The sequence below is a fragment of the Schistocerca piceifrons genome, chromosome 3 (genome assembly GCF_021461385.2).
Source record: "Schistocerca piceifrons isolate TAMUIC-IGC-003096 chromosome 3, iqSchPice1.1, whole genome shotgun sequence".
NCBI classification, from domain to species: Eukaryota; Metazoa; Arthropoda; class Insecta; order Orthoptera; family Acrididae; genus Schistocerca; species Schistocerca piceifrons.
Window position 1 is genome coordinate 668,587,419 of NC_060140.1, and position 19,606 is coordinate 668,607,024.

Below are 19,606 nucleotides of genomic sequence, written 5' to 3' on the forward strand. Positions count from 1 at the left end.
AAAACTACACAAAATTATTAGCTAAAAACAAAAATTCAAGCGGTCACTGGAACACTCAACGAAGTTGAAACACTGAATGAAAATTTTACTGAAATATTTCACTAGAAACAATAAGAAATGTCAGCTGAAAACTAAAGCACTAAATTTATTAAACGACTTCAAAGCACAGAAAACTAAAAAACACAGCTAGCGAACGTTTCCAAAAGTTTATTAAATCGTTATTTCGCCACAGACAGCAAGAAACACCACTGAAAACTATTAAATTTAATAACTGTGTAACACTACACAAATAAATTTGTCACTACTTAGCTTTATAACCGCTACAGATGCACTGCACGCCGCAAAATGTAAACACACTACTGAGGCGTGAGGCTTAGACGAACGGCGTAGGCACTATGCAGTATACATCAATAATTTTTTGTTTAATCCGTTTTCTGATTGGTTTGATCAATCATGACGTTCCCTCCTCTAGCACGTACACCCATTCACAGTTATTTGTTACATATATTCCAGTCTCTGTCTTCTCCTACCATTTTTTATCTTTTTCGGTTCCCTTAACACTTGCACTATAACCTTGTCTCTTCTTTTAGTTCATATTTTCCGTATAATCTTTCGTTACCGTTCCCGCATTAAATCTACTCATTCCTTATCAGTCTACTGGGTTTTCAGCGTTCTTCTATAACACCACAAGGTCAACTTTTTGATCGCCTTCTTTGTTGGTTACCTGCAGTCGTTTACCGACTTTGATACAAGCCTATTCTCCAAACGTATATTCTGTCCTCAGATTAAGGCCAAAGTTTGATGCCAGTAGGCCTTTTTGAAGAGAAATCCTCTCTTAACCTGTACTAGTATGCTTTATATGTTCCCACTGCTTGAAGTAAGCATTACTGAATGAGGAACGTACGACAGCACATACACAATGGAAAGGTCCCTTAAGCTTATAGATATTCTCTGGTTTTGATTCCAGTTGAGGTAGTAATTGATTATTAAATATTGGACTTATTTCCATGGATAGTGATAAATAAAACAGTAGTAACACTGATTACCTGAATACCTATGTGAGGTGTATTAAGAGTGCAAAGGAGTTCTCTTATGTGGAATCTCCGTCTATCTATGATATGGCTGAGAACTCCAGCATTTCATCAGACATAACTTCAGCGCCTAGAAAGGTTCAGAGATTAATATTGATCGCGTGCACCTGCAGGGGGAGTCCGCACCCCTCGTCTATTTCCCTCTTCACATGCAGCACTCCCTCTCTTTCTGTAAGACTGGATCGATGTGGCCTAGGCTTTCATCGTTGCTGCACTCAGAGGGTACCACGCAAATCCGCCCCCTCCCTCGTTGCTGGAGAGATCCCTGCGGGTCTTTGCGTTAATGATGCATTGCGCAACATTTCAACACTACAAGAAGTCGATACTTCCTATATCCTCATGCATATACTTGTAGCTAACTCATCAAACTCATTTGTTCCGCAGTCATAGTTCCCTTAACTCCTCACAGTCTTTGATAAAAATAGGTTTAAATAACTGGCTTCTTTTTTTTCTCTAAACCCAGTGATAACGCTTCTGTTTACAGATTTGTATTGCCATGTACAATGTAACACCAGTCCAGTCAGCATTAATTACATATACGTGAAATGTTGTTTTTGTTGTAGTCTGTTGATTAAAATAATTTTATTATCAATAGCATCATGTGGGTTGCTGATGAGGAATATATCTGACGTGTGCCGGAGCGTTTCACTTGCATAGAAACTAACTCTATCCACCACCACATCAGCAAAAATTTGTGCAGTGGATTTAACTGTTATCTCTCTAGAACCGCGATGGATACCTGCAGAGTCTCATAGTAATGGAATGGTCATTCTCCACGGCAACAATGTGATTTCATCAGTTGGCTGAATGCGTTACCAATCTCATCCCAGATCATTTGTGATGCCGTTGAGTTCAAATTGGAGAATTTAAACTGGCCTCATTAATTCTGAAAACCACAGAAAGCGTCATTCCTCTCATGATTAGTTTTCCGTATGATGGGTAACACATTCAACTATTTCCTGAAAACGGTGCGTACACTAAAATCTGAAAAAAATTGTGTGAATATTAAGAAAAAGAGACGTTTACGGTGAAAGTATCCTAAGATCACGCCCAACTACTGACGAAATCGACCAAATCGATGGGGAAAAATCATAGACGACATATGTTTCAGCACCAGCGAACTTCATGGACAATGTCCAGACGCGTCGACAAATGTACTTTACGAAATGGAGAGTTGTAGAAATGCGGATACTGCTGACCAAATCTACATCATTCTCAACAAGACACCTAATAGTGTGTGACTGATAGTACTTTTTGTACCACTAACTGAGCGCTGCAACCGTGTTCGACTCGCGGGCAGCGCAAGGGGAGGATTGTAGGTACTGGCTCCTAGTTTCTCCAATTTCCTCCTGATGGTCATTAGGCGAGACGTATATGCCGGGAAGTAATATATTGACCGGTTCTTCCCAAAAAGCGCTCTCTCAAAATTTCAACAGTAAATATCTCCGTGATGCACAACGCTTCTCTTACAAAGTCTGCCAATGGAGTTCGTCGAGCATTTCGGTAATACTCTCGTGCCCACTAAACGATCCCGTGACGAAACGCGCCGCTCTTCGTTGGATCTTCTCTGTCTCTCCCGTCAGCCCTATGTGGAAGGGATCCCAGACAGATGAACAATACTGAGAGAAATGGTCGAACAAGCGCCTTATAAGCCACTTCCTTCGTGAATGAGTTACATATCCTTAGGATCCTTCCTACGAATCTGAGTCTGGTGTGTGCTTTCCCCACTATTTGTGTCATGTAGTCATTCCACTTGAGATCGCTCTGGATAGTTATTCCTAGATTTTAACGGTATATACTGTTTCCAGCGATTTGTCATCAGTAGCGTAGCTGTACAGTAGTGGATTTTTTCCCCTATGTATGCGGGATATGTTAAATCTATTTACGCCCAGGGTCAACTGCCAAAGCCTGCACCATTCAACAATTCTTTGAAGGTCACTGTGCAAATCGTTACTCTATTCTGGTGTTCCTACTTTGTTATAGACAACCGCATCATCAACGAACAACCTTAGAGAGCATCCGACGCTTTCTATTAGATCATTTATATATATGTTGTAGACAGTAAACGTCCTATTGCACTTCCTTGGGGTACAACGGAAATTACCTTTACATCTGTCGATTTTGTTCCAGTAAGAGCGACGTGTTGAGTTCTGTCTGCAAGGAACTCTTGAATCCAGTAGCAAATCTTCTCCAATACTCGATAAGCTCTCACTTTTTTTTAACTAAAGAGCAATGCGGGACAGTGTCAAATACCTTCCTGAAGTCAAGGAACACGGTATCAACCTGAACGCCATTGTCTACGACGCTGTGGGTTTCATTGAGGAGCAGAGCGAGCTGAAACATGTTCCATAATTCTACAACAGACTGACGTCAACGCCACAGCTCTGTAATTGTGTGGATCTGTCCTACGTCCCTAATGAAACACGGGAATGACCTGCGCTTTCTTCCAGTCGTAAGGTACTCTTCATTGCTTAAGCGATCTACGGTAAATTACTGCTAGAAGGGGAGCAAGTTCTTTCGCAGAATCTTTGTAGAATCTTATAGATACCTCATCTGGTCCTGACACCTTTCCACTACTAAGCGATTGTAGTTGCTTTTCTGTTCCGCGATCGGCTATCTCAGTATCCGCCATTTAAACGTTCGTATGACGCCTGAAAGGAGGGATCGTGTTACGATCTTCCGCGGTGAAACAATTTTGGAAGACCGAATTCAGTATTTTGGCCTTCTCTCTGTCATCTTCCGTTTCAGTGCCAGTACGGTCATTGAGTGAATGAATAAATGATTTTGACCCACTTACTGATTTTACATACGACCAAAACTTCTTATAGTTTTTTAGTCGTATCGGGTGACAAAGTTTTACTTTCAGAGTCAATGAACGCTTCTCTCATTGCTCTACTTACGCTCATTTTCGTTTCGTTCAGCTTTTGTTTGTCACCCAGGTTTTTACTTCTCTTGAATCTGAAATTATTTTCTCATTGTTTACGTAGCAGTTTTCTAATACGACTATTAAACAATGGTGGGTCTTTCCCATCCGTTAAGATCTTAGTTCGAACATATTTGTCTAGGGCATATTGCCCGATTCCTTTGAATTTTTTCATTTGCTTTTCACATTTTAGTCCTCATCAGCGAATATTTGATGCTCACTTCTCAGATACTCTCAAATTTGTATCCTGTCTTTCTTGCTAAGTAAAAATATCTTCCTACCTTTCTTAACATGCTTTGTCAGAACCGTTGTCATAGGTGTTCAACAATGGCTCTGAGCACCATGGGACTTAACTTCTGAGGTCATCAGTCGCCCAGAACTTAGAGCTACTTAAACCTAACTAACCTAAGGACATCACACACATCCATGCCCGAGGCACGATTCGAACCTGCGACCGTAGCGGTCGCACGGTTCAAGACTGTAGCGCCTGGAACCGCCCGGCCACTGCGGCCGGCTGTCATAGATGTTATTACAGCCTTAGGATCACTGATACCTTCCTCTACATTAACTGATTCGATAACCCAGAACAATGTTACAAGAATCCCTGTCTCTGGCACCAGTTTTGATAACATAGCACTCCCAATCCAAACCTTGCAAGTTGAACTCACCCCATATTACAACGGCATGATCAGAAAAATTATTAAGATATTCTGCATGTCTGTCTGACGCTTTCTACCACTAGGACTCCTGACCCAGTCGGTCTATAAAAGCATACGATTACCAGTTTTGACCGATTTTTGATTCTTAACTTCACTCAGATTAATTCACAATCGGAATCCGTGATAACCTTGCTTGATTTTATTGAGTTCTATACTGCAATAAACGCCGACACCACTGCGAGTAACCTATCCTTACGATAAATATTCCAATCCGAATTGATTTCAACCAACTTTCTGTTCCTAATACTATCTGTTGATTATGACCTTCAGTAAGCGATACTAATTCTGGGACCTTACCTAGGATGCTCTTGCAATTTACTAAAATAATATTAAACTTTTCTATCTCCGATCTGCGACGATGGACGTACTCTGAGGACACTGTGGCTAATTTATCAGGCAAATCGTGTTTGATCGCAAGGGAGGGTTTCTCTAGCTTAAAGAAGCACCATGTGCATGCTACACGTTCTCCGCTACCCTAGTAGCCACTTCCTGCGTGTAGTGCACTCCTGACCTATTAAGGGGAGCCCTACAATTCTGTACCCGATAGCGGAGGTCGAGAAATTCGCACGCGATTCTGTCGCAGAGTCGTCTGAGCCTCTGGTTTAGACCTTCCACTCTGCTCCAAATCAGAGCCCGCGATCGACTCTGGGAACGATGCTACAAACAGACAGCTTAGCTTGTTACAACGTGCGATGCTAATTGCCTTCACTAAATCACCCATCCGCTGGAAGAAGCCGAGGATGCCCTCAGGACCCAAAGGCCGACATGTGTCACTACATGCAGTCGGTTGGACCCAGTGCGATCGATAGGCGCCGGCAGGCCCTCTACCACATCGCGGATGAGGACCCTGAGCAAACATACCGAGTGTACACTGGCCTTCTTTCACACCTTGCCTGCTATTTTCCTAGGCGGCTCCATCACCCGCGTAACACTGGATCTCCCAATGATAAGCCTACCCATCCTCTGCACTCGTCCGGACTGGACAGGAAAATGTGGCGTTGGCCAAATTTGAGAGGTATCCCCTCCTGGTTCAGAGTTATCTTCAATACTGGGTAGCACCTCGAACCTGCTGCTAAGGTGTAGGGTACTAGCCGCGCGATCTGCTCCCTCTTTTCCTTTCCCCCAGTGTCAAGCGATCCCATCACTGTCTGCCACCCACCCTCGAGCGAAGACGGAGCGGTCAGATGCTGCGTATCAGAAGATGCAGTGACACATGGGTCACCAGGGGATTCCAGGATTCCAGCGGCACCAAAGGTGTCGCAGGTCTCGTCCCCAGCGCCCCGATGTCGCCGCAACTTTGAGCATTAGCCAGAAGCATGTCGACGGCAGCCGCTGTTTACGGACAGGAGCCAATTCTCCTTGTGTCCGCTCACAACAAGCACAGTACCTAGACATATTGTAACAACAACGACGTTATACTATTGTAAATATAAGTAAAAATTTTTTCCATCTGCTTTTTCATTAAATTAGTGTAATTGATGTTCTGATTTCATTTCTTTTTTTTCATGCCATTGTGTTAAGAAAACTGCAAACAATTTTCAATGTGAATATTAATGTTTATGTCAAATGTCAAGCAATATTGTAATAGAATTGAAATGTAACAAATGTTGAAACTATTGTAAGATGTTGAAAATTGTTACTGTGCGTCTGGTCCATACGTAGGCAATGTGTTAGGGCATGTAGAACGCAAAACCTCGGGTCAATACCCGGCCTGTCAGGGAGCGGTAAAAGGTGGATGGCAGGCGAGCGCGGGAAAATGCACGCGGGCACTGCACGGCACAACGGGCTCAGCATTAGTAGTTGGAGTCTGGCACTGGTTTGAGCAACACCTTCTGGAGCGAGGAGGCTCTCCTGGAAGACGTAGTTTCACTGAGCCTCGGGTATGCCGTTCCAAATCCCACACAGCATGGTAAAATTCCATAGGCACTAAATGGAAAAGCATTGCGATGCTAAGAAGAATTAAAGTGCCGATACGTCAAGAGCCATAGCTGTGGTTGTATGTGTGCTCTGTGCCTCGCCATCTCGCCGCCCGCCAACCGCCACATCGATACAAGCAGGTTGAAACTTTTAGTACTGTATTCGTATGGACCATAGAGTGAACTGTTCAATAATATCCTAAATTTTACCGCAACTTTCCCCTCATTTAATTATCCTCACAACTAACCTAGGCAGGGTCCTTTCCAAATGTTGTGCAATCCGAGTGTCCCGAAATGAAAAATTAAATTTTGTGTTAATAATAATTACTTGCAGACCTAGTTATGTTAGAATGGTGTTTAAAGAACTGTTGTGTTAATGAACCAGTAAATGAATAACGAAGGTCTAAAGAAGTTGAAAGGTAACTTTAATATTGATGTAGTAATGAAGTTTAATTATTTCGAGACAGATATAAAGGTATTTAAATGAGAAGTAAATAAGAGAAAAAGAGTAGTAACTCTTATACTGGAAATCTTGAACGCATGATAGTTTCAGTAATCAATTTTTTTAATATAGTGATCATAACAGTTTCAGGATCCCCCCCCCCCCCTTTACTCATTTGAATTCTGAACTGTTCCACATTGGTTTGACCAGCAAAAGTTAAAGTCAATATATAAGTCAAAATTTATCAGTGTTTTATCTTTATTAAAATTGACATTTTGTGTGGGGCTCGAAAATACTATTTCTAGGGTAACCTATGCCCGATTTTGATCAGATCAATAGACAGTACGAAGTTTTGTAGTATACATTATAGTGTTGTGTTATGTATTCATGGTTTTTCCATATCAGTACAGAACGTGAAACTATCCGTTCAATAGATTTTCTGGTTCTAAAATTTTACTATATTATGCAGTGTTACTTCGTGTTGTTTTGCATGAATATACATCAACTTGTACAGGGAAGAAGCCCAGTTAATGCCTAATTAGGCTGGCGACCGTATTATTATTAAATTGGTAGTATCTTCAGTGTTGCTTTTGGTCCATCCTGACGTGTAGTTGCATTTTGAACTTACTTGACGGATCATTGTTATTACAGAGTGGATGTAAGTCTGATTTGCTATCATTCAGGTACACGCGGTCAATATCTATACGAAAATCCTGTCTCGTAAGGTGAATCCCGCTCACTTGCTTTAGTACAGGCTTTAATGAGTATACTGTGTCACACGCGCACGTTACAATATCGCAATGTGTAAAAATAGATAGCCGATCTCAAATGGAGCTATTGAGTTTGGAATGTAGGCCAAATACCCTGGTATAGGCATGCATATCCAAATACAGGTATGTAAACAGGCAGAAGACGGCGCTGTGGTCGGCAACGCCTATATAAGACAACAAGTGTCTGGCACATTTATTAGATCGGTTATTGCTGCTACAGTGGTAGGTTCTCAAGATTTAAATGTGTCTGAACGGCGCACGAGCAATTGGACGCATTGTCTCCGAGGTATCGATGAAATGGGGATTTTCCCGTACGACCATTTCACGAGTGTACCGTGAATATCAGGAATCCGGTGAAACATCAAATCTCCGACATCGCTGCCGCCGGAAAAAGATCCTGCAAGAACGGGTCCAACGACGGCTGAAGATAATCTTTCAACGTGACAGAAGTGCAACCCTTCCGCAAATTGCTGCAGATTTCAATGCTGGGCCATCAGCAAGTGTCAGCGTGCTAACCATTCAACGAAACATCATCGATATGGGCTTTCGGAGCCATGGCTCACTCGTTTACCCTTGATGATTGCACATCGCAAAGCTTTACGCCTCGCCTAGGCCCGTCAACACCGACATTGAACTGTTGATCACTGGAAACATGTTGCCTAGTCGGACGAGTCTCGCTTCAAATTGTATCGAGGGGATGGACGTGTACGGGTACGGAGACAACCTCATGAATCCATGGACCCTGCATGTCAGCGGGAGAGTGTTCAAGCTCGTGGAGGCTCTATAATGCTGTCGGGCATGTGCAGTTGGACTGATATGGGACGCCTGATATGTCTAGATACTACTGTGGCAGATAACATGTAAGTAAGCTTCCTTTATGATCACCTGCATCTATTAATATCCATTGTGCATTCCGATGGACTTGGGCAATTCCGACCTGACGATGCGACACCCCACACGTCCAGAATTTCTACAGAGTGGCTCCAGGAACATTATTCTGAGGTTAACACTTCCGCTGGCCACCAAAATCCCCAGGCATAAATATTACTGAGCATATCTGGGATGCCTTGCAGCGTGCTGTTCGGAAAAGGTCTGCACACCCTCCTACTTCTTCGTGCTCGCTGGGGCGCTACACGATATTAGGCAAGTGTACCAGTTTCTTTGGCGCTTCATTGTATAACGAGGAGAATTAAGAAACACTAAAAACTGCTTTGTAGATTTCTCATTATGCCCTGAGACGGCAAGCTCTTAATAGAAATAAATTTCTCTACTGAAGTGGATGTATCTACAGTTACCTGTTACTAGAAACTCTGCTTACCCGAAAGCTACTGCACGAGATAAGTACGTAAACTAGAATGCAATGATCTAAACTATATGCTGTGCACCAGCACGAAATTTAAAGTTAGTGACGCGACGTGGTGGTCTGACAGCGGGAAAACCACACTAGGAAGCCGCCTTACAGAAGGATATGCAACAAGATTTACGCAAAAACAAGCTTACAGTAATTTTCTAACCACTAGTTTACACAGTAAAATACACAGGTATAGTTCACTTCTTTGCAGAAGGACGTGAAAAAAAACACAGAAACTAAACTAAATTACTGTGTGTGTATCAGGCAACTGCTGCTCTGCTACCGTTGCTGGCGCGTCTGCTCGGGCCGGCGTCTGCTGGTATAATATATCGTAATCGAAACTGTTTGGATGCCACGCATGTGTAATGTATAAGTACACTATTTTCTAAACTTTCATGAGACAGGTAACAGTCGGGAATAATCATGTCAGTGGAGTGGTGTTACATACATTACGATTTCCCTTACGGTTTTGTAGGAAAATACCTGTGGTGGCAATATGTATACTACATAATTAATTGCCATTTGTAGGCTTGACTCATCGCTTTTAAGCCCTTATATTTAACACTGAACTAATCCTTAAACCATTTTTGGTTAAATGTTGAAGCGGAGTGAGAACAAGGCTCCCCATAAACTACACACCGGATGTTTGCCCCAAGTTTCATAGCAGCAAAACTGAGGAAATGACAAACCAGGTTGCCGGCACAGTAGCTCAGCGTGTTCGGTCAGAGCGCTGGGTGGCCTCTGTAATAAAAAACTGAGCGGAAGGACCAACAAACGAACTTTAATGGATGTCATATGACTTCCACAACGACCAAACCCAACGATCGACAACCGGGGGGGGGGGAAAAAAAAACAAGTGGTCAGCGCGACAGAAAGTCAATCCTAAGGGCCCGGGTTCGATTCCCGGGTGGGTCGAAGATTTTCTCCGCTCAGGGACTGGGTGTTGTGTTGTCCTAATCATCATCATTTCATCCCCATCGACGCGCAAGTCTCCGAAGTGGCGCCAAATCGAAAGACTTGCACCAGGCGAGCGGTCTACCCGACGCGAGGCCTTAGTCACACGACATTTACTTTTATTTAGTGGCAAATAGATAAACGGGATATCAAATTAACTAGCGTGATGTCCAGTTTTACAAAAACAGATTTAATATTTTGAAAGTAATCAGGGTAATTAAGAGAAAGTTAATTAGTGATTTGAAGCAAAACTGAAATATTGCACGAACTTCTGCTGCTAACTACGTAACTGCAGTGTCAAAAAGTTATCTCTTTAAGGCCAGGTATTTTGCGCATACATATTTGCATTCGTGTGATATTTGACTGACGAAAAAGATGTTCTGTAAAATGATTTGTCTAAAAATAAGAAACAATCTAGATCAGAGTAACATTTGACTTGCCTTTGAATGATGCTCGAAATCATGTACAGAAAATTAGATGCAGATTGAGAATTTTAAAATTAGAGGATATTTGCTTGATGGATTACCCACACCATGCAGTCTCATTTGTTATACATGATTTCGACCATGGTTCAAAGGTTTGTCCAATGTTTCTATGATCTGTTTTATTTCTTATTTTAGACAAATCATTTCATAAAATGTTTCACAATTGTTTCAATTTTTAGGAAATAAACATATTACGAAAACAGAATTATAAATAAATAAGGAAGTGGCTGATTAAATACTGTAGGATTACTGAGGTTGACGAAACCAGTTAGTTATAGTTTATATGAAATAACTGTTCATTACGTGATGTTCAAACTTGTGGGAAAGATGGCCTCACCTGATCTGCAGATTTATACATAGTGTCTATAACAAAATTGTAATTGGCCTATATTTGTTGTAACGTTCTTTTAAAATTTAACTTTGTGTTATCCAAATTTATTGTGTGATGTGTTGTTGAGCAAATGGTGTGCTTAATCACTTTTACTGTCATCTAAAGAAAAATTAAACAACTTAATCTGGAAAACAAGTATGTAATGCTTATAATGAAATCAATCCCTCTGAAATTTACTTAGTCTCGTGAGAACCGAGTTCTACGGACCTGTGAAATAAACATAAAATTCCCTATGCAAATAAACAATGACATGCATTTTCCTTAGCTCTTGAGTCGCAACGGATGTAATCTTGGTATTCCGTTCTCTCCACAGCAGGCATACAAAATATTCAATCTTGACTCGGCGCTGTGCAGTGCTGCCCGCATTAAAGCTGAAACAAACATTAATGCTTTTCTGACGCTAATTGAAAAATAATTTCTTTAAAAAATATTCATTTGGTTCAAACAAACACGACAAGGAAGAGGATGAGGTACTGATAAGGCGATATTGTGCTATCGATAGCTAGGATGCCACGGCGTAGCTTACAGTTTAGTTGGCACTACGATAGATAAAGACGACAGCACCACTGGAGATTCAGCCCATTTGATGAAGAGCAGGCACCACATTGCAAAGTTATATGTTCTTCTTGCTAGAGTAAAGTTGATTTACATTTGACAAGCAGTACCGCCGTGTTTTACCTTTTCCTGCTCCTACCCACGCGCCGCCTTACAGGCAGGATACAAAAGTTGGCGACGATGTTTCCCCTATCATTTCCTTTTTTGCTCGGTACTGCTTTCTTTTCGTGCTAGCCTCAGTATAAGACTTTCAACTGTTTAAACCATGGCTTCGCCACAGAAACAGGCTTCGCTGTCCGATCTTGTAAGTTTTCAGGCTCAGCAAATGACTGAGCTGCTTGCTGCCATGAATGGACTGGTCACGCTACAAACTGCAGCTCCTTCGGCGCCTGTGACGCCCCCGCCTGTACCGACGCCGTCGCCGACAGCGCCGCCATTTCGTGCCTTCAGTCCTGACGTTGAACGCTGGCCAGAATACATCGCCCAGCTCGAGGCACACTTCGCAGCATACAACATCCAGGTACAGAGCGGCCTGCCTTTTTCATTGCCAACGTGGGTGTTGTGTCGTACCGTGTGCTCGTGAAATTGTTTCCCACCACCCGCCCAGAAACTGAAACGTACGACGAAGTGACTGATGCTTTGAACTCCCACTTCCGTTACGGAGTAAATGTTGTAGCTGCACGCTACAAATTCTTTCGCCTCCGGCGTGGCCCTACTGAGTCGAATAAATCTTGGTTAGCGGCCCTTCAGGGACTAATATCTGATTATGACTTTAATTGCTCATATGGACGCTCATATGCTGATATGATTAGAGACGCTATTGCGCAGAATGTGGCGGATCGCCGTATCCGCGAACAAATCCTCAGATTTAAAAACCCATCTCTGCAGGAAGTAGTGGACATGCTAGACAGACAAGATACATTAGACATGGCTACTTCCGCGTTCGACGTGACGCCGGGTGTGTGTACTGTTCGCACGGCACAACACGGGCCCTACCGCCATCCACCCAGCCAGCCAAACTACGCTGCGCCGCTCGCGAGCACGTAAACACGTTTCCAAACGCACCCTCTGAGAAACTGAAATCACGTCGGAACTGCTTTCGTGCCCACACACGGGACACTTGTCCATCCCGTCATGGACAGTGTTATTTTTGTAATAAGAAAGGACATGTGCAAGCTGTGTGTAGTAAGGGAAACTCTAATTCCCAACTTGTCTCCCGTTCGCGTGACTCGCGTAGGCGTCACCGCAACGGCAACCGCCCCGATTCACATCAGCCTATGGACGTTAATGCCATTTATTCAAAGCCTTCTGCTCCACGTGCTTCGACAGCTCGTCGTGTGAATCAAGTTTTGCCAGACACTTCTTTTCGCGTTCAGTGCGATGCGAGGAAACTTTTTGTGACTTTGAACATTTGTGGACGTTCTGTTCGCTTGCAGCTGGACACTGGTGCGTCAGTTTCTTTACTGAACAAATCAACGTATGACTTGCTTGGTTCGCCCCCGCTTCGTCATTCGCATTCCACGCTGACTCATCTCAGTGCTCGGCATGTGTAGTTTGCAAGCCACGTATGGTGCGACGACCCGCACAGTGTCTTTCCATGTGCTCTGCTCTAGTGATGGTACGAACGTTTTTGGCATGGACGTATTTGAACTTTTTGGCCTCGCAATTCAGGACAATGTACTTTGCATCAGCGCTAGTGACCATGCAGACAATGCTGGCGTACTGTGCGATGATTTTGCTGAACTCTTTTCTGATGGCCTTGGTTGTGCCACAGACTTTGCAGCGCATGTTGTAGTTAAAGACAATGCCATGCCTATTTCCCGGCGCGCACGCCCAGTACCGCACGCACTGCGCGACGCCGTAGCTGCTGAACTTAAGTATTTGCAAGACAGTGGTGTCACTGAACCTGTTTCTGCTTCGCCGTGGAATTCGCCTATAGTGTGCGTGAAGAAACCTAACGGTCGTCTCCGTATGTGTGCTGACTTTGTCTACAGTAAATCCCCAGACAGTGGCAGCTACGTTTCCCTTACCGCGTCCTGAAGATATTTTTGATAAGCTGGTGCGGGAAAATTCTTTTCCACGATTGACTTGCGGGACGCATACTTTCAGATTCCGTTCGACGAATAGTCGCAGCACTATTTTCTGATCAACACCCACCTTGGCTTGTTCAAGTTTCGCCGCCTTCCGTTCGGTTGTGCTTCGGCTCCTGCTATTTTTCAGTCTTACTTTCAGCAGTTATGTGCCACTGTCCCTGGACGATATAGTTGTATCAAGTCGCACGCCTGACGAACATTTGCAGAATTTGCGTGCCTTATTTACTGTACTTTTGCAGGCAGGACCGAGGTGTAACAGAGACGAATGCAAATTTTTTCAAACTAAGATTCAGTATTTAGGATATATGATTAACGGACAGGTTATCCACCCCTCGCCGTCACAGATCAGTGCGATTAGAGACTTGCCAGCACCCAGGAACTTGAAAGAACTTCAGTCTGTGTTAGGCAAAATTACACATTATATTCGGTTTATACCATATTCAGCGCAGATTGCAGCGCCTTTCCATCGCCTTCGGCATAAGAACGTTCCTTTTGTTTGGTTTTCGGATTGTGACGCTGCTTTCCACAAGCTCAAATCTGCTGTGTTGAGTGATCGCGGTTTGATTCCTTTCGATCCCTCCAAACCAGTTCTTTTGGCTGTCGATGCATCGTCTCACGGCGTCGGAGCGCTTCACTCGCACCGCATTAATTCTCTTGATCGCCCCATCGCTTTTGCGTCTAATTTGCTCAATTGTGCCCAGCAAAACTATTCTCAGATCGAGAAAGAAGCTGTAGGTATTGTATATGGAGTGACTAAGTTTCATGATTTTCTGTACGGTCGCAAGTTCTATTTGGCCACTGACCATAAGCCTTTGTCGTCGTTGTTTCACCCGTCAAAGCTAGTTCCAGCCCGTACTGCGCAAAAGTTGCAACGTTGGTCTTTGTTTTTGTCTAACTACAATTACGAAATTTTGTGTCGGCCTACAGTCCAGCATGGCTATGCTCACGCTTTGTCTCGTCTACCTATCGGTCCTGACGCAGTGTTTGGTTCTTCCGAATTGTCATGCACGTTAATTGATTCGCAAGATTAGAAATTAGCCGATGATTTTCCGGTGGATTTTCGTCGCATTGCTTCCGCAACAGTCCCCGATGCTTCTTTGCAGATTCTTTTGCAATATATTCTTACTCAATGGCCTCCATCTGCTATGCAGATTCGTGATCCACTGGTTCGACGTTACTTTGTGCAACGTCACAACGTTTCTTTACACCACGGTGTTATCTTGTTACGAACTGACAATGATCAGCCTCGTGTGGTTGTACCTCGCTCGTTGCAGTCGGAAATCCTCAGAGTGCTGCACGCTGCTCATTGGGGTATAGTACGGACGAAACAATTAGCGCGTCGTAACTGCACATGGGTCGGCATTGATAAACAAATTGAGACTTTGCTTGCTAACTGTCGCTCTTGCGTGGATCATCAATCTGCTCCCCCCCCCCCCCCCCCCCCCCCAGCGCTTCTTTGCGTGGCGACGCCTACTACGCCTTGGGAGTGCGTTCATATTGATTTTGCTGGTCCTTACTGGGACACTCGCTGGTTGACAGTTATTGATGCGTACAGCAACTTTCCTTTTGTTGCACCTATGTCTTCTACCACATCTGCCAGTACTATTCGGGCATTGACATCTATTTTTTGCATTGAGGGCCTTCCTGAAGTTATCGTCTCCGACAATGGCCCACAATTCGTGTCCTCAGAGTTTGAAGCGTTCTGTGCTGCTAATGGCATTCGCCATCTGACCTCAGCCCTGTTCCACCCCAGTAGAACGGCGAGGCTGAACGCTTTGTGTGTACATTTAAATCGCAGATGAGCAAGTTGCGCGCCACGCACTCTGGCTAGCGCGCGCTCTGGACTTTCAATGCTTCCTATCGCTCTCAACCACGCGGCACCCGTACCCCAGCGGAATTGCTACACGGCCGCGCCCATCGGTCGCTCCTGCAGCTATTGCACCCGCCGCCGCGCGCTCCCGCAGTTCGCCTCGTTCTGGCTTGGCGCCGCATGCTTTGGTGTTCTATCGCGTTTTCTCTGGCAGTCAGCGCTGGGAGCAGGGGCGCATTCTTCGCCGGCTTGGCCGCGACTTATTTCTCATTTCTGGCCCCTCCGGCAGTGTCAAGCGACACCGGAACCAGATTCGTCTATGCAATCCTCGGTTTTCTGGCGCTGGTTGTTTTCCGGCAGAATTGGAGGCTTCGCGGCTTCCGCCACCGCAGCCCACGACTCCACCGACGGCGCCTCCGCCGCGGTAGCGCCTGCCGTCGTCGCCACTTCCGGTCCGGTCACCTGCACCGGGCGGACGCCTCTCGCCGCCTCCACGGCCCCACCTCCGGCCGCCGCCACCGCCGCCGCCCTGTTCCTCCGCGGTGCCAGAATCGATGGACGCTGAGGCTGCCGTCCCGCCGCCGTCGCCCGTGGAGGTCATTGCTCCGCCTCCTCATCCGAGCATACCCAGTGGCAGTACACAGCCTCGGCAGTTTCTCCACAGGGCGTTTTCCTCGCCCCCTCACGAGCAATTCAGGGTTGTGGGTGGGCAGCACGCCCCGGCAGTTCCGCTGTCCACCCCCTCAGCTGCACCGCCCCTGGGTCCCTACACCCGCCGTCGGAAGCCATACTCAGCGACGGTGCGCCGTTTCAGGAAAGAGGGATGTGGTATCGATAGCTAGGATGCCACGGCGTAGCGGCCAGTTTAGTTGGCACTACGACAGACAATGACGACAGCGCCCTCTAGCAGCCGCTGTTCAGCTCTACGGGCACCACTGGAGATTCTCCCCATTTGATGAAGAGCAGACGGCCTGGACACTTCACACCACATTGCAAAGTTATGTGTTCTTCTTGCTAAAGGTGATTTACATTTGACAAGCAGTACCGACGTGTTTTACCTTTTCCTGCTCCTACCCACGCGCCGCCTTCCAGGCGGGATACAAAAGATATGTTAAGGCTGAATGGTTCAGTTAGAAACTTGTATTGAAAATAAAGTTTCTCCGTCACAAAGTCTGATATGAAACATTTTACATGAACTTCAAAATAAGTGAACTTCTGAACTGTTCTACTATTCTGACTTACTAACGTAATTAACAATACCGGGATTGTTACATGACAAAAGGTCTGACATGATTTGACAAATAGATTCCAAAATTTAACTTCCTTGTATCAGTTTTACAAAATACTCAAAATATTACAAATCGGGTATACCTGACAAACCTATACATTAAACCTGATGGAAGATCCTTGGTTCCTACTTTCAAGGGACGATACTGTTAGAATTAGCAAAATCCACATTGCGTTTCCGCATAGTTATAATTAAATATACAAAATTTCATTACCTTACAAAACTGTATTATTCTGCGTACGTAGGCCAACAGCTAAGTTCTCACTAGCCACTAGCTTAAAGTCTTACATCCTACCTTTAACAGAGTGCAATGACAACTGCTCCTGCGCTCTGCTCACCCCTACTTACAATCGATTCTACCCCTCAGGCAACATCTTTGGTGCAGTGGTGTCAAAGATACAATCTCTTCTACATGCGATAACTATTTCATGTCATTTCTCATGGAATATATTAGAAAATAGGACTCACGTACAAGTGGACCCCTCACACTGTACATAGAAGATATTTAAGAAAACTTAATATGTGGGGTCTTTATAACAGCAGTAGATGCCAAAATAATTATTTTTAGAATATTTGTTTTTCCCTTTGTCCGTCTGTCTGTCAGTCAGTATGTTTGTCCGCTCATCACGCAGAAACTAATACACGAAACTGGATGCGGTTTTCATAGTTGTACCGCTGGAGATCTGAGCTAAAATCTTGATACGCCGCTTAGAAGCGAAGTTACCTACACATAAAGAGTGTTTCCTTTAACTTGTTCAGTACAGCGAAATCAGAATCCATAGGAGGTACAGGGAAATTGTCTTTTTGTAAAAACAGTTTTACAATAATTAAATTTTTGGTGGCGTAAGTTGTCCATGAAAATGAGTAAAATTAACAATTGTTTTGTATGTGTCCAGAATGAGATTTTCACTCTGCATCGGAGTGTGCGCTGATATGAAACTTTCTGGCAGATTAAAACTGTCTGCACCGACCGAGACTCGAACTCGAACTCGGAACCTCTGCCTTTCGCGGTCAAGTGCTCTACCATCTGAGCTACCGAAGTTTGGAAGGTAGGAGACGAGATACTGGCAGAAGTAAAGCTGTGAGGACCGGGCGTGAGTCGTGCTTCAGTAGCTCAGATGGTAGCAGTCTGCCTTCGGCAGGGCAACAGAGCGGCCGCGTACGTGTTGACTTCGTGCGGCGCGCGAGCTCGCCTTGTTTACTTTCTGACGGCCGTTGCTTAAGTGCCGGCTTACCTTGTACGATCCATGGCGAACCGTTACCGTAAATCAACACTCCGATTTACTTTCTGCAACGATTATGCCCGACCCAAAGCACTCGAGGTGGAGCGTTTTCTGCGAGAGGAAGTGAAGATCCCGACGACCGATATTATCGGCTACATTTGTCCATCGTGAGCAGCACGGTCTATGTGAAAATCATTAACGACGCGGCGTGCGAACGCATACTACGTGAGACCAAACAGGGGCTCCGCTTCTGTCACGCTGATGGCAATGTGGGGGAGGTAAACGTCTACCACGCAGGCTTAGGTATGCGACCGATACGCATTTTCGAATTGCCATTCGAACTTCCAGCTGAGGAAGTCGTCGCGGCACTATGCCCATACGGCACAGTCCACGGCCACACTGCGGAGAAGTGGACACAGTTTCGGACGTATCCTGTCCTAAACGGGGTCCGACAGGTCACCATAGATCTCCGAAGCCACGTCCCGTCCTACTTACAGATCGGCGGATGCCGTGCCATAATTATATACGATGGCCAGCCTCGGACCTGTTCCGGGTGCGGCAAAGAAGGCCACCTTAGATCCGAATGCCTACAACGGTGTATTACGCAACTTCCAGCTGCCGAAGAACCACCCACGTCGCAACCTACAGTGCTACCGGTGACCTATGCCGCTGCTCTGGCTTCTCCTACCACTTTGCAACGTCGCCCGGTCACCACAAACGACGCCACCAACGAGTCCGACCAGACACCGACGGCGAGCGCCTCGGACGACCCGCCACCTCGGCCGGCCATTGACGCCGCTCCGAAGATGCCGGCGCAACCAGACGTTGACCCTGATCTCGGAAACACGATGGAGATCGACTCGCTCATCGTTCCTACAGCGGCCGTTCTGCCAGAACGACGCGACTCCCTTCCGTCGTCGGACACGGAGGGTCGCACAAGGAAACAACGTTCCCCGAAACGTCGCAAGCGAAGACGTCGCACAGTTTCCGGCCAAGAGGAGACGTTACAAGTCGAGGAGGACGTAACCGTCGACCAGCACGAGGCCTCAGAACCCGCTACTGCTGACGAAGACGTAATGAGCGCGGAGACATCTATCGGTGTGCCTGCGCCCCGTGCTGACGCTGAACTAAATCATGAACGTATCACAGGCGACACTACACCACGCACAATTACAATATCTTCTGCCGACAAAATGGACGATACACCAGTTTCTGCTTCCACGGCGTGGCACGAGGAGGAGGTCACGGAGCAGGAGCCGTTACGGGACCCTGCGCCGTCACGGCCGCACCACTAATCATACTCTCCCCAGACTCCCCTGAGGGCCAGCGGGATAACGTTCCGCTGCGACGCCCACACCCTTGCGCGGACGGCGGAGTGGACCAGCCTGCAGCAATCCGACACCAACCCTACCGGATAGCAACCATCAACACCAACAACATCCGTTCCAGGGTGAAAATCCGCCTTATGCAGGAGATGTTCTGGGCTTCGGATATTGATTTCGCCCTTCTGCAGGAAGTTCACTTGGCTAGTCTCCCGGATATCAATGGCTATACCGCCCACGCCTCCGCGAGTGATCCTATGGGCCGCGGGGTGG

The 19,606-nt window shown here is 45.5% G+C and overlaps 1 protein-coding gene across 1 annotated transcript; it reads left to right on the forward strand.

Annotated features, from left to right (window-relative positions):
* Window positions 1-16,054: 16,054 nt before the first annotated feature.
* On the forward strand, window positions 16,055-19,306 carry LOC124788954 (serine/arginine repetitive matrix protein 1-like). The gene is made up of 2 exons (XM_047256242.1): window positions 16,055-16,328; window positions 18,627-19,306. The coding sequence occupies exons 1-2, from the start codon at window positions 16,055-16,057 to the stop codon at window positions 19,304-19,306; spliced, it is 954 nt and encodes a 317-aa protein (XP_047112198.1).
* Window positions 19,307-19,606: the final 300 nt, after the last annotated feature.

Bases quoted from the DNA above. Each gene is read 5' to 3' on its own strand.
- LOC124788954 (XM_047256242.1), top strand. From the start codon at position 16,055: ATGGACGCTGAGGCTGCCGTCCCGCCGCCGTCGCCCGTGGAGGTCATT. The intron at 16,329-18,626 runs GTATCGATAGCT...CGCAACTTCCAG, and splicing joins TTTCAGGAAAGAGGGATGTG to CTGCCGAAGAACCACCCACG.